Genomic DNA, 16030 nt, shown 5'->3' on the forward strand with positions numbered 1-16030 from the left:
TCTTATGGACATAATGTGCAAAAATATATTGGAATGGGTTTGAACCTATGTGTTTTTTTTTAATTTTTTAGAAGGACTTGAATGTCATTTTTGGCCAATTTTGACAGCCCTTTAGGTGCAGATCAAGATGTTGAAAACATCAAATCATCTCTTGGTGACCTACTGGAGATATAACACTAAATACCACAAGCAACAAAAAAATCTACTGTTGGTCATTTAAGCATAATTTTTCGAATCAGAATCAGAAATTCTTTTATTGCCATATGCATTACATGCACTAGGAATTTAGCATGGCATTGTTGGTACAGTTGCGAGTGAGGGAAAATACTGTCTTCAATAGAATAAAATAAGTGTGAGAGAGAGCGAGAGAGATTATTTTCCACTAGTTGGATACTTATCTCTACTACCAAAAAAGGGAAACGTAAGTCTGAAAAAAGGAAAATTGGACTCTGTTTAAAAGGCCTAAATAAAATGTAATTTTTTAGTGATGTTTAAAAGTAGTTTGCAATTTGCACATTATTCTAATATGCTACTGTATGAATCTTATCTATCGCTTTACTGCGAGTCCGTCACACTCGCATACAATACAGTGGTAAATGACTGAATATGAAATTTGGATATTATCATTGGACCAGCGCAATATCAATATTGTATTCTGGTTATTGATTGGTTAGGGAGGACGTCCTATGTTGGAGCATCATTTTACATGTTTTGGCCAGTAACGCATTAGCATGAAAAAAAGATGAAATGCATTAAATCAGTGTTTCTCAAACTTTTTTTCTGGGGACCTACTTTTTAAAAATGACAAACCATTGCAACCCAATTCACAATAGGCCTGATCTATAAATCGTGAGAAGAGCAAATTTGTGCATAAATGAATGTTCCTGACCATTTTTATATATAAATTTGATATCACAAGTTCGTTTTATGCATGTGTTATTGAAAACGTATATACATGTTAAATACTTTAAAAGTAGACCAAATAAATGCATTTAGGCAGAGTTAATAGGCTATCCATCCATTATCTTGACCGCTTATCCTGCTCTCAGGGTCACGGGGATGCTGGAGCCTATTCCAGCAGTCATTGGGCGGCAGGTGGGGAGACACCCTGGACAGGCCACCAGGCCATCACAGGGCTTAACAGGCTATCTCATTGTTTTTATTTCCTCTCATCGGTAAAACTGTACACATTTTAAATACTTTATAATTGAGACAAATTCAATCGTAAAGTGATAGGAGACTGCAAGGTGGTGATGGGGAGAATGTAGTTAGGCAGCATTGGATGGTGGTCTGTAGGATGACTTTGGAAACCAAGAAGAAGAAGACCGTTGTGTGGAGTTCAAGGAGGAGTTAAAACAAGCACTGGGTGGTAGTGAAGAGTTGCCAGATGGCTGGGCAACCACTGCAGAAATAGTGAGGGAGTCAGCTAGGAAGGTACTTGGTGTGTCATCAGGACAGAGCAAGGAAGACAAGGAGACTTGGTGGTGGAATGAGGAAGTACAGCAAAGTATACAGAGGAAGAGGCTGGCAAAGAAGAAGTGGGATAGTCAGAGAGATGAAGAAAGTAGACAGGAGTACAAGGAGATGCAGCATAAAGTGAAGAGAGAGGTGGCAAAGAAAGGCGTATGGTGAGTTGTATGAGAGGTTAGACACTAAGAAAGGAGAAAAGGACTTGTACCAATTGGCTAGATAGAGGGACCGAGCTGCAAAGGATGTGCAGTAGGTAAGGGCGATCAAGGATAGAGATGGAAATGTGCTGACAAGTGAGGAAAGTGTGTTGAGAAGGTGGAAGGAGTACTTTGAGGAGCTGATGTATGAAGAAAATGAGAGCAAGAGAAGGTTGGATGAGGTGGGGATAGTGAATCAGGAAGTGCAGTGGATTAGCATGGAGGAAGTGAGGGCAGCTATGAAGAGGATGAAGAGTGGAAAGGCAGTTGGTCCAGATGACATACCTGTAGAGGCATGGAGATGTTTAGGAGAGATGGCAGTGGAGTTTTTAACTAGATTATTTAACACAATCTTGGAAAGTGAGGGGATGCCCGAGGAGTGGAGAAGAAGCATACTGGTACCGATTTTCAAGAATAAGGGCGATGCGCAGAACTGTAGCAACTACAGAGGTATAAAGTTGATCAGCCACAGCATGAAGATATGGGAAAGAGTAATAGAAGCTAGGTTAAGAGAAGAGGTGACAATTAGCGAGCAGCAGTATGGTTTCATGCCACGAAAGCACTACAGATGCGATGTTTGCTTTGAGAATGTTGATTGAGAAGTATAGAGAAGTCTTTGTTGATTTAGAGAAAGCATTTAACAAGGTGCCGAGAAGAGGTGTGATATTGTATGATGAAGTCGGGAGTGGCAGAAAAGTATGTAGGAGTGGTGCAGGACATATATGAGATGAGGGAAGTGTGACAGTGGTGAGGTGTGCGGTTGGAATTACAGATGGGTTCAAGGTGGAGGTAAGATTACATTAAGGATTGGTTCTGAGCCCTTTCTGTTTGCAATGGTGATTGACAGGTTTATGGACAAGATCAGGCAGAATTCCCCATGGGCTGATGTTTGTGGATGACATTGTGATCTGTAGCGAGAGCAGGGTGCAGGTTGAGAGAGGTGGCGATATGCACAGGAGAGAGGAGGAACGGAAGTCAGTAAGAGCAAGATGGAATACATATGCGTGAGTTTACAAACCCCAATTCCAATGAAGTTGGGACGTTGTGTAAAACGTAAATAAAAACAGAATACAATGATTTGCAAATCCTTTTCGACCTATATTCAATTGAATACACTACAAAGACAAGATATTTAATGTTCAAACTGATAAACTTTATTGTTTTTTTGCAAATATTCACTCATTCTGAGTTTGATGCCTGCAACATGTTCCAAAAAAGCTGGGACAGGGGCATGTTTACCACTGTGTTGCATCACTTTTCCTTTTAACAACACTCAGTAAGCATTTGGGAACTGAGGACACTAATTGTTGAAGCTTTGTAGGTGGAATTCTTTCCCATTCTTGCTTGATGTATGACTTCAGTTGCTCAACAGTCCGGGGTCTCCGTTGTCGTATTTTGCGTTTCATAATGTACCACACATTTTCAACGGGAGACAGGTCTGGACTGCAGGCAGGCCAGTCTAGTACCCGCAGTCTTTTACTACGAAGCCCTGCTGTTGTAACACGTGCAGAATGTGGCTTGGCATTGTCTTGCTGAAATAAGCAGGGACGTCCCTGAAAAAGACGTCACTTGGATGGCAGCATATGTTGCTCCAAAACCTGTACCTTTCCGCATTAATGGTGCCTTCACAGATGTGCAAGCTACCCATGCCATGGGCACTAACACACCCCCATACCATCACAGATGCTGGCTTTTGAACTTTGCGCTGATAACAATCTGGATTGTCCTTTTCCTCTTTAGCCCGGGAGACACGACGTCCATGATTTCCAAAAACAATTTGAAATGTGGACTTGTCAGACCACAGCACACTTTTCCACTTTGCGTCAGTCCATCTCAGATGAGCTCGGGCCTAGAGAAGCAGGCGGCGTTTCTGGGTGTTGTTGATATATGGTTTTCGCTTTGCATGGTAGAGTTTTAACTTGCACTTGTAGATGTAGCGACGAACTGTGTTAACTGACGATGGTTTTCCGAAGTGTTCCTGAGTCCACGTGGTAATATCCTTTACAGAATGATGTCGGTTTTTAATGCAGTGCCGCCTGAGGGATCGAAGGTCACAGGCATTCAATGTTGGTTTTCGGCCTGAATCTTTTGAGGATATTATGGACTGTAGATGATGAAATCCCTAAATTCCTTGCAATTGTACGTTGAGAAACGTTGTTCTTAAACTGTTGGACTATTTGCTCATGCAGTTGTTCACAAAGTGGTGAACCTCACCCCATCCTTGCTTGTGAACAACTGAGCCTTTTGGGATGCTCCTTTTATACCCAATCATGACACTCACCTGTTTCCAATTAACCTGTTCACCTGTGGAATGTTCCAAACAGGTGTTATTTGAGCATTCCTCTACTTTCCCAGTCTTTTGTTACCCTTGTCCCAGCTTCTTTGGAACGTGTTGCAGGCATCAAATTCAAAATGACTGAATATTAGCAAAAAACAATAAAGTTTATCAGTTTGAACATTAGATATCTTGTCTGTAGCGTATTGTCGGTCAAAAAGGATTTGCAAATCATTATATTCTGTTTTTATTCACATTTCACACAACGTCCCAACTTCATTGGAATTGGGGTTAGTAAATACTTATGGTCAACTGTCCAAAGTAACGGGGAGTGCAGAAGAGAGGTGAATAAGAGAGTGCAGGCAGGGTGGAGTGGGTCGAGAAGAGTATCATGAGTGATTTGCGACAGAAGGGTACCAGCAAGAGTTAAAGGGAAGGTTTACAAGATGGTTGTGAGACCAGCTATGTTATATGATTTGGAGACAGTGGCACTGGTGAAAAGACAGGAGCTGGAGGTGGCAGAGTTGAAGATGCTAAGATTTTCATTGGGAGTGACAAAGAAGGACAGGATTAGGAACAAGTATATTAGAGGGACAGCTCAGGTTGGATGGTTTGGAGACAAAGCAAGAGAGGCATGATTGAGATGGCTTGAACATGTGTGGAAGAGAGATGCTGGGTATATTGGGAGAAGGATGCTGAATATGGAGCTGCCAGGGAAGAGGAAAAAAGCAAGGCCAAAGAGGAGGTTTATGGATGTGGTGAGAGGATATGCAGGTGGCTGGTGTGACAGAGGAGGATGTAGAGGACAGGAAGAAATGGAAACGGTGATCCGCTGTAGCGACCCCTAATGTAAGCAGCCGAAAGTAGTAGTAGATAAATGAGACAAAATAAAAGCATTTAGGCGGAGTTAACAGGTTATTGTTTTTATTTCTTCTCATTATAAAACAAACAGAATATACGCTAACCTTTCATATCGGATTCAATGTTATAAGTACACTTATTAGAATATAAAAATTCAGTACTATCAAAAACATGCTTCTTGTTAAAAGTATTTTGAAATGCTCATGCCCATTAGAACAAGAAGGTTTGTGTTATGCAACGAATCACAAGTGCAGCTATTTACTTAACCTGAATATTATATTTTTAGGCCAACTCCAAATATCCAATTGTACATATTAATTTTACTTACACCTTAATAATGTGATAGGTGGGCCCGCTTGCTTTTTAGTATTGCATTCTAGTACGATGTACAAGAGGAGCGCGTAACTCACATATCAGGTGCAGCTTTCCGTCTGTGTTGACTTGCAGCAACATTACTATGGTGGAAACTGTGAAGTGTGGTAGAAATACCAGTGAGCTCCTTCGTGTGGCTCAAAGGTTTACTGCAGATATAAATCTTAAAATACGATGGAAGAAATGCTGTAAATTTATTTGGCAACTCAAATAAAATCTCATAACCCAGTCTCTGGGAATGACCGCATCAAAGTGATGAGATCAAGCTCATCCTCCTCTGTCCCCCACCACCACTTCACAAGACTTTCCTCTCTTGCCTGCAGGTGTCGTTGTTGAAGCATTTTAGTCAGAAATTCAATAATAGATTTTTTTTCCAAAGAGGAGAGGAAATGTACTTTATAAATGACACTGAGATTTGGTAATGGTTTATTTAAATCGTCGTCATTGGCGTCTCTCGTGTCCGAGGATCCATTCCAAGAGATTAAGGTGTGTGCTTGAAACGAAGATGGCTTGACAGTCCAAAGTGGGAATAGAAGAGACGGGAACAACATGGACGAGATAGTAGGGGGTGGACCCGTTCCAGCGGCTCTCTGTTCATGGCGGATTTTTCGGCGGTGGTGCTTTTCTTCCCTAAAAAGGGCTGCTCTGTCGCATGGTTGCTGCCAAATCCATACAAAGTTTCCCGGGTTCTTGTAGAGATGACCATCAGAACCTTGCCACCAGTTGTGTGCCTTTGGAGCTAGGAGCTTCCAGGATGATCAGTCCCTCCTGCGCCCGTTGCTCCACAGCATCGCCAATGGACTTTGGGGGGGTAAAGCACGGTCCTCAAAAAACTCTTGGAGCCATTCGCTAAAGCCTTGATTAAAGTGGTGATCAGGTCGCGACGCTGGTCCACACTGCTTGGCCTGGGAGGACCTAGTTCCATGGCAACACAGGAGTGAAGACGATGGGATCCGCCACAGGTTGTACCCAAGTGATGGTCGGGTTGGGAGTCCGGACTGCCCACTTGTTAGGCACTTACGAACCAGGGATGTGTGGAATTTTTATAACCGCCAGTCCGCGGTCCCGTTAGGCTTTAGCCAGCTCAGTGGTGCCCAGGTTGCGCCAACTCCACAAGTGAAGTTGGGTCAATACTGTGAGGAGGGGCCTATCCGGGCTTTGTTATGCATACAGGAATCAGTAGCCTGCACCTTTCTGCCTGCATCACAAGATGCTTCAGCAACCCAATATTTAAACCAAATACTCCTTTATATTCTCTTTTTATATATATATATATATATTTTGAGCTCTCTCTTGCCACTCAAAAATAGAGGAGGCGCACCCTCTTCTGCCTCTGAGTATTATATATATATATATATCAACACGGATACAGGAAAAGAGATTTTAATACATTGCAGTACAGGCCTGTTTCGTGCGTCACGTACTGATGAGTGCAAGACGCACGAAACAGGCTCCTCATTAGTTGAGCACTCACAACACCATTGACGGTTGCGGAAAAAAACGCTATATATATATATATATATATATATATATATGTATATATATATATTCATCCATCCATTTTCCGAACTGCTTATCCTGCTCTCAGGGTCGCGGGGATGCTGGAGCCTACCAGCGGTCATTGGGCGACAGGACAGGCTGCCAGACTATCACACAGGGCCGACATACACTCACAACCACACACATTCATACCTAGGGACAATTTAGTATGGCCGATTCACCTGACCTACATGTCTTTGGACTGTGGGAGGAAACCCACACAGACACGGGGAGAACATGCAAACTCCACACCGGACGACCCCCAAGGTTGGACTACCCTGGGGCTCGAACCCTGGACCTTTTTTACTGTGAGGCGACTGCGCTAACCACTGTGCCACCATGCCGTGTGTGTGTGTGTGTGCGTGTGTGCGTGCGTGCGTGCGTGCGTGCGTGCGGCGTTTTTTCCCTCCCGGAAACTGTCAGTGGTATTGATAAAAGTGCTCAACAAATAAGGAGCGGAATATTAAGATAGATGTAGGAGAAAAACCTTTTAATACATAGCAGTACAAACTTGTTTTTCACGTCACGCACTGATGGCAGCTGATGAGTGCGCAACGCATAAAACAAGCTTGTACTGGTATGTATTCAAAGTTTTTTTTCTAAATATATTTAAAAACATACATACAGATATAGAAATAAATATAAACAGCAGAATATAAGTCTGTCGGGGGCTGGGGTGGTGGGTGGGGGTAGAGAATCTGTTGATTAGTTGGGGGGGGGGGCTGTTGGTTAGTGTAACTGAAAAAGGGAAGAAACTGTTCTTGGGGTGTGAGGTTTTGGTCCTGATAGGCCTCTTGCCTCAAAAAGTTGGTGTCCAGGGTGTCTCAAAATAGTACGGCTGTCCTGAATACCAATTTTTGGGCTCTGAAGCTTCGGTAGTAATCGACAGCAAATATTCTGAACTTTTGCGGGGGGGGGTGCATGAGGGCATGACCTGGGAAGGCGTTAGCCAGACATTTCTCCTTTGTTGGCTGAGATGGACGGCATAGCGGTGCAACATGTGTCTTTTGGTTTAAGAAGATATTAATGTTAAGGATCTTTTATTCTAGTGTTGTTGTTTGTATTATTTGTTAAAATGTTTTTCCATAAGGTTTGGTGTGCTATGTATGTTTGTAATATCGTGGGATTTGGTTTAACGACGTCCCATCTATGCACTTTTTGTGACATAACAGCTTATGACAATTTCTTCTTATCATGGATAAATTATAGACTTACATAAATGCTCATAATAGGCTTTGAATCCGAGACAACGCCCAAAACAGTGCTGTGAAACAAAAGCACAGAAACAGCATACTAGCTCTGAGAAATTTAAGATTTGAGATTTATAAGATATATATTTATTTATAATTTCTTTACTGTCATTTCTCAGTATTTGCATAGGTTGAAATGAAATTTGTCCTCCGCATTTAACCCTTCCTATACACTAGTAGCAGTGGGCGGGGCCAACTCCAGTTCCACATTCTGTCAGCTGTTAGCCTAAGTCTATAACAGATCTTCAGCAGGGGGTCCTCAGTGTTACTGCAGGGGGTCCGCCAAATTATTCGATCCAACTTTTTTTTCCTTCCAAAAATTTGTCTGAAAATACACATTAACATAAATACAACCTACACTCACTGGCCACTTTATTAGGTACACCTTGCTAGTACTGGGTTGGACCCCCTTTTGCCTTCAGAACAGCCTTAATCCTTCGTGGCATAGATTCAACAAGGTACTGGAAACATTCCTCAGAGAGTTTGGTCCATATTGACATGATAGCATCACGCAGTTGCTGCAGATTTGTCGGCTGCACATCCATGATGGGAATCTCCCGGTCCACCACATCCCAAAGGTGCTCTATTGGATTGAGATCTGGTGACTGTGGAGGCCATTTGAGTACAGTGAACTAATTGTCATGTTCAAGAAACCAGTCTGAGATGATTCGAGCTTTATGACATGGCGCGTTATCCTGCTGGAAGTAGCCATCAGAAGATGGGAACACTGTGGTCATAAAGGGATGGACATGGTCAGCAACAATACTCAGGTAGGCTGTGGCGTTGACACGATGCTCAATTGGTACTAAGGGGCCCAAAGTGTGCCAAGAAAATATCCCCCACACCATTACACCACCACCACCAGCCTGAACCGTTGATGCAAGGCAGGATGGATCCATGCTTTCATGTTGTTGACGCCAAATTCTGACCCTACCATCCGAATGTGGCAGCAGAAATCGAGACTCATCACACCAGGCAACGTTTTTCCAATCTTCTATTGTCCAATTTTGGTGAGCCTGTGCGAATTGTAGCCTCAGTTTCCTGTTCTTAGCTGACAGGAGTGGCACCCGGTGTGGTCTTCTGCTGCTGTAGCCCATCTGCCTCAAGGTTCGATGTGTTGTGCGTTCAGAGATACTCTTCTGCATACCTCGGTTGTAATGAGTGGTTATTTGAGTTACTGTTGCCTTTCTGTCAGCTCGAACCAGTCTGGCCATTCTCGTCTGACCTCTGGCATCAACAAGGCATTTTCGCCCACAGAACTACCGCTCACTGGATATTTTCTCTTTTTCGGACCATTCTCTGTAAACCCTAGAGATGGTTGTGCGTGAAAATCCCAGTAGATCAGCAGTTTCTGAAATACTCAGACCAGCCCGTCTGGCACCAACAACCATGCCACGTTCAAAGTCACTTAAATCACCTTTCTTCCCCATTCTGATGCTCGGTTTGAACTGCAGCAGATCGTCTTGACCATGTCTACGTGCCTAAATGCATTGAGTTGCTGCCATGTGATTGGCTGATTAGAAATTTGCATTAACGAGCAGTTGGACAGGTGTGCCTAATAAAGTGGCCGGTGAGTGTATAATAAGCAAAGATAAATCTTCCTATTTGTTAAAAAAATTACAGCATTGAAGATACCTATGAATCCTCGTGCAATGATGTGATCCTTCTGAAAGCCAAGCACCAGCTAGCTATCCTATGCTAAACCAATGGGGCACCAATAAAACACTGGAAATAATTGCATGCCATATTAGCCAAATAGGTACGTATTACCCTAAGTATACAGCCATTCTTATGTTAATGTGATCTACAATGGATTGCTTTGTAACTTCTTGACCAAGAAACTCTGACAGACCCTGCACTTCATCACGAACCACTGGCAAAAGTTCAGAGGATGAGGCTAATGCACCTGCTAACAGCCATGCTACAACTACTGCTAAGCACAAATGAGAGAAGACCCGAACATATTCAGAGAATTATCTTAAATTTGGATTTACCTTTAAAGAGACTGAGGGCATTCAATTACCAGTGTGTGTCATCTGCTCTGTCGTGCTGTTGGTGAGCTAGCTTTGAAAGCCTCTTATCAAGTTGCTCTTCAGATTGCTCAGAACAAAAAGCCATACACAATTGCAGAGGATTTAATATTGCCTGTGGCCAGTGATATGTGCACAACAATGTTTAGGACTAATGAGTACGTTAATAAACTGAAAAGCATTCCATTGTCGGACAAAACCATTGCTTGCCGTATTGACGACATGGCATCTGATGTGAGGGTGCAACTCTTAGAGAAACTGAGGTTGGCAGAGTCTTTTGCATTACAATTGGATGAATCCATAGACGTGTCAAATGACGCTAAGCTTTTGGCGTTTGTGTGGTCTGTCGATCAAAATGAAACGCAGAAGGAATTTTGTGTTGTAAGCAGCTGCCTGAATGCACAAGTTCTGAAATTTACTGATCGATGGTTTTTGCAGAGAAAATGACTTATCCTGGGCAAAATGTGTTGCGATGTGCACTGATGGTGCAAGAGCCTTGGCTGGTTTAAAAAGTGGACTAATAGCACTTGTCAAAGGTGTGGCTCCCTAAGTGATGTGGACGCATTGCATGCTACATAGGGAGTCTCTCGTTGCCAAAGAAATAGTGCTGAATTGTCAGATGTCATGGAATCTGTCATGAAAGCTGTCATTGTTGTCAAGAAGAGTGCTTTGCAAATGTGTCTCTTTTCCTCTCTATGTGCTGCTGGGGGAGAAGAACACACTACTTTACTGTTCTGGGGTTCGATGGCTTTCGTGTGGAGCAGTGCTGTCATGCGTGTTCGAGTTGCGTATGTCTATTCGGGAGTTTTGACTTTGCCAAAATTGCGCAGAGCTGGCTGCAAATTTCAGTGACGATATCTGGGTTACTAAACTTGCATATCTTGCAGACATTTACTGAGCTGAACAGACTCAACAGTTCTTTGCAAGGCTGCAATACACATGCCATCCAGCTGTATGACAGAATGGAAGGCTTTCTGAAGAAAATCAAAAGATGGAGGGAGTGAGTCAGGGAGGGCCCTTTTTCCATGTTTCCATCAGTGGATGAGTTGGGAGATTCTGCAGTGCTCTTGCTTCACGTAACACGCATAATTGTTGCACACTTGGAGGCATTCGAGGGTCAATTTGGGAAATACTTTTCTGAGGCTGACTCCTGGCGCAGGGACAAGACATGGATACAGTTTCCATTTAAAGATAAAGCAGCAGATGGCTCAAACTTGACAGTGACAGAGGAGGATCAGCTCATCGAACAATCCACTGACAGTACATACAGAAACATGTATGAGACAAGACAACTCATCCATTTCTGGATCGCTTGCCAGAAAGACTTCCCACAATTGACAGCAAAAGCAATGAGAAGCTTTTAAGTATCCTTGCGAGAGTGGATTTTCCTCCCTTACCTACCTGAAAAGCAAGTACAGGTCAAGACTGCAGCCTGAAGCTGATATGGCCCTCTGCTTGACAACCGTTATCTACCCTAGAATAGACAAGCTGTATGCCACTCACCAGGGTCAGACCTCTCACTAAGGTAGAAGCTATGCAATCCACACATAAAGTTAAGCTTAATGCTTCATTGTCCCTCCCCCATTAAAATTGTGAAATTATAAATATAAAAATGTCAATATAGAATTAAAACATGTTCTATAAAGCACGCAATCCATCAACCCATCCATCCGTCCACCCCACTGTTATAGATAATGTATATAATTCTGTTTGCATATACATATGTGTATGGGAGTATAGGTATATGTATGCATATACATACACACACATATATATATACACATATACACTACCGTTCAAAAGTTTGGGATCACCCAAACAATTTTGTGTTTTCCATGAAAAGTCACACTTATTCACCACCATATGTTGTGAAATGAATAGAAAATAGAGTCAAGACATTGACAAGGTTAGAAATAATGATTTGTATTTGAAATAAGATTTTTTTGACATCAAACTTTGCTTTCGTCAAAGAATCCTCCATTTGCAGCAATTACAGCATTGCAGACCTTTGGCATTCTAGCTGTTAATTTGTTGAGGTAATCTGGAGAAATTGCACCCCACGCTTCCAGAAGCAGCTCCCACAAGTTGGATTGGTTGGATGGGCACTTCTTTGAGCAGATTGAGTTTCTGGAGCATCACATTTGTGGAGTCAATTAAACGCTCAAAATGGCCAGAAAAAGAGAACTTTCATCTGAAACTCGACAGTCTATTCTTGTTCTTAGAAATGAAGGCTATTCCATGCGAGAAATTGCTAAGAAATTGAAGATTTCCTACACCGGTGTGTACTACTCCCTTCAGAGGACAGCACAAAAAGGCTCTAACCAGAGTGGAAAAAGAAGTGGGAGGCCGCGTTGCACAACTGAGCAAGAAGATAAGTACATTAGAGTCTCTAGTTTGAGAAACAGACGCCTCACAGGTCCCCAACTGGCATCTTCATTAAATAGTACCTGTTAGAGCCTGTTTGTGCTGTCCTCTGAAGGGAGTAGTACACACCGGTGTAGGAAATCTTCAATTTCTTAGCAATTTCTCGCATGGAATAGCCTTCATTTCTAAGAACAAGAATAGACTGTCGAGTTTCAGATGAAAGTTCTCTTTTTCTGGCCATTTTGAGCGTTTAATTGACCCCACAAATGTGATGCTCCAGAAACTCAATCTGCTCAAAGAAGTGCCCATCCAACCAATCCAACTTGTGGGAGCTGCTTCTGGAAGCGTGGGGTGCAATTTCTCCAGATTACCTCAACAAATTAACAGCTAGAATGCCAAAGGTCTGCAATGCTGTAATTGCTGCAAATGGAGGATTCTTTGACGAAAGCAAAGTTTGATGTAAAAAAAAATCTTATTTCAAATACAAATCATTATTTCTTACCTTGTCAATGTCTTGACTCTATTTTCTATTCATTTCACAACATATGGTGGTGAATAAGTGTGACTTTTCATGGAAAACACGAAATTGTTTGGGTGATCCCAAACTTTTGAACGGTAGTGTATATATAAAAAAAATTTAATCTTCTTATTCAGTTCACTTCTGTACAAGTAATGTAAGTCAGTGTGCATTCTTGATTTTCTTAAATAAAAAAAGAATGACAAAAAACATGTTCTATGAATATATGAATCTGTCAATAATTATTATTTTAATGGCTTAGCATTGTATACACCATTACAAAGTACTTTTATACATGGCACTATAGGCCGCCCTACACATGTCTGTCTCTATCAGCCAAGGGGTCCTTTGCCTGAAAAACGTTGGAAGACCTCAGGTCTATAACATTTTACAACCTGAAACCAACATGAGTCAAACAGATACAAAACACGCTTGTTTCTGTTATAACAATGAGATAGCCATAACAGTATGCTTAATAGTTTAATACTCTGACATTTTTCTGACAATGAACAAACTGTAATAGATAGAACAAGGTAGCACAATTATAATAGCAGCACACATTTCAATAAACAAACAAATTAAATGAAAATAAATAAATGGGCTTATATAGAATAAAACGAGCTGTAATAAATAGAATAAGGTAGGTAGCGCAATTAGCACAGATATAACAACAGCAGCAGCACAGCACACATTTTAATTAACAAACAATTTCTTTCCACATTCAAATAAATAAAAGCTACTTACTTCTAATTTGGAATGGCGAAAGCGTCTGCCACTTCTCTAAGCTGTTATGCAATGTTGACTCCCAATACGAAGGCACGGAGTTCCCACTCCTGAGTTATAAAGTGACGGGTGACAGCCATGTACTCCTCCATACTCACCAAAGGCCAAATGTCCATTGTAAAACTTTTCAACGAGACTTAAAATTTGGTCTTACACATTGTTGTACTTCAGAGACGGGGCGTGTGAAATGCTGGAGCATTTGGGCACAGTGTAGTCAGGCTCCATCTTCTTCATTAGTTTTCTGAAGCCTTCATTAATGGGTGTCATATTCGTAGCGATGAACTTTACTATGGAATCTGTTATGTCTCTTTCTTTTCTCCGTTAGTTTTTTTGAACTGTAGGGTCTGCTGTGTAGTTTTGGGTGTGGTTGAGGATGTTAATGGCTGTAATGCCTGGGGATGCACCCATGGACAAGTTATTAGGCTTTTTTATGCCAACTATTGCCTTTGCCCTAGATTCTCCCACATTACTCCTTATGTTTTATTTTAACTATTCGGATCAATTGCAACTATTTTCCAAGCAAAGTAAGTGCATGTTTTTATCATGTGTAATGTTACTATTTAAACGGCGCTTAAAAGCAGCTTGATAATGGTGACTGGAAAACAGACACGAGCTAAGCTAAGTTTGCTAGCTAGTATAGTCTTGTTTTTTTACACCATATAAGAATAGCCTACTACTTATAGCATTCAGGTGCTTTATCATGCTTGTTGTGTCACTGTGGTAGGCCAGTTTCAGATTACATATTTGGCACACTGCCTTGTCATTGCTCAATTTAAAGTGTCGCCACACAGCTGAGGTCTTTGGCATTTTTTCTTTCCTTTAACAGCCAAGGTGAACTGAAGCGTGATGTCACTGCTGTGAGTGAGAGGGATGTCAGGCACCGCAGCTGAGACAGTATATATTTCCACATTTTAACAGTGCAATTAAAAAGTATAAATATAGTACGAGAATAGGCTGACAAATGTATTTTGTAGTTCGCCTTTATTGGTAGCCAGCATTCAGCAGAAAAAAGTAAAACCGAATATCTGAATCCCAAAATTGAAACTGAAATACCTACCCCATGAATGGATATTCGGGTCCAGCCTTACAAAATAGCTTTGCTGTTTTGAGACAAGTTTCCATTTGAAGAATTACTTAAGTTTAAAAGGACAAAAGGGCCAACTAGGGATAACTTTCTCAGTTTGTACTTATTGCTATACAAGTGTCTTAATTATTCTATCGCTACTAGTTCCTTTAGTGTGTTATATAGCAGGGAGGTGTATGTAAAATGTCTGCAGAGTTACAAAGCCCAAAGTCCACGCCAAAGGGAGTTATTCTCTCTGACGGAAAACACTGCCTGAAATGCCTCATTTGTAGTCCAGGGTTTCTTCTGTTATTTATCTATGTCCCTATGTAACACATTTTCATAATCCCTGCCTAGCGGCTAGTTTGGGCCACCCTCAACACTGGCAAGAGGATGAGGTGGTGATCACACAGACTGAGTGCTACCCTTCGGCAGGCTTCTGGAAGTTGGCCAATCAGAAGAAAGCAGTGGGTTTTTTAGGGAGGGGGCCTTAAGGAGACAGCTAAAAAAGCTAAAATGGCTAGTTTCAGACAGAGGATGAACCGAGGGGCTGCCTAAAGGGCCAGTATAAGATAAATAAGGGATTTTATGAACTGACTCATGCAAAGCTACTCTAGTGGAGTCCCAAAATAAAAATATAGAGCTGGAATGTCTATGATATGGCCTCTTTAATATACTGCTGCTTGATGACTCGATTTTCCCTCGTGAATAATTCAAGTTTCATTCGAATTGTACTGTTTAAATCATGACTAGGTCCTTGTTATAACAAATGTTTATCTCTGTTCTAGATCTGGAAAAGACAAGAGGGTGATGAGGACACAAAAAACCATACAGGGGCATGAGTGATGAGGGAATTGCCTTATTGTGACTGCAAGTGAGGACACCATGTGACCAGTGCTTGAATGAGTTTCAAGGGACAACGGAACAGGGCCCCTCAGTTACCAAACATGACATGACTATTTAGATTGACATTGGTCTGAGAGGGTCATGGCTTTGTTTGTGGACAAAAAAGTAATGTCATAACCCCCCACTTTTATTCTTTGGAATTTGTAAAAAATAAAATATACAAGCACAAACATTTCAATCAGTAGTTTTCCTTTTTATTGCTAGACCTTAGACAATATTGCAGTTTATGCCCATTTGAAGGTAGGTTGCACCAGTAATTGCAGAAAAGGTCTAATATTACATAAGGTCTAGGTCTATAGTATGTCATACAGTGATCAATAGTTCAGTTGGTCATCCAAAGGAGTTGAATCAAGTGCAACTGGACTTGGTATATATCCGTGAAGATGTTTCGCCTCTCATCCAA

At 41.6% G+C, this 16030-nt stretch overlaps 1 protein-coding gene across 1 annotated transcript in view; it reads left to right on the forward strand.

Moving 5' to 3' along the window:
• Nucleotides 1–16029, forward strand: part of usp39 (ubiquitin specific peptidase 39) — a 31191-nt gene extending 15162 nt beyond the window's left edge. The window contains exon 13 of the mRNA XM_056285614.1: nt 15510–16029. Within this exon, the coding sequence (XP_056141589.1) occupies nt 15510–15563 (54 nt within the window). The 3' untranslated portion in view covers nt 15564–16029. The remainder of the gene's footprint in view (nt 1–15509) is intronic.
• Nucleotide 16030: the final 1 nt, after the last annotated feature.

This window comes from Lampris incognitus, chromosome 1 (assembly GCF_029633865.1).
Source record: "Lampris incognitus isolate fLamInc1 chromosome 1, fLamInc1.hap2, whole genome shotgun sequence".
Taxonomy (NCBI): Eukaryota; Metazoa; Chordata; class Actinopteri; order Lampriformes; family Lampridae; genus Lampris; species Lampris incognitus.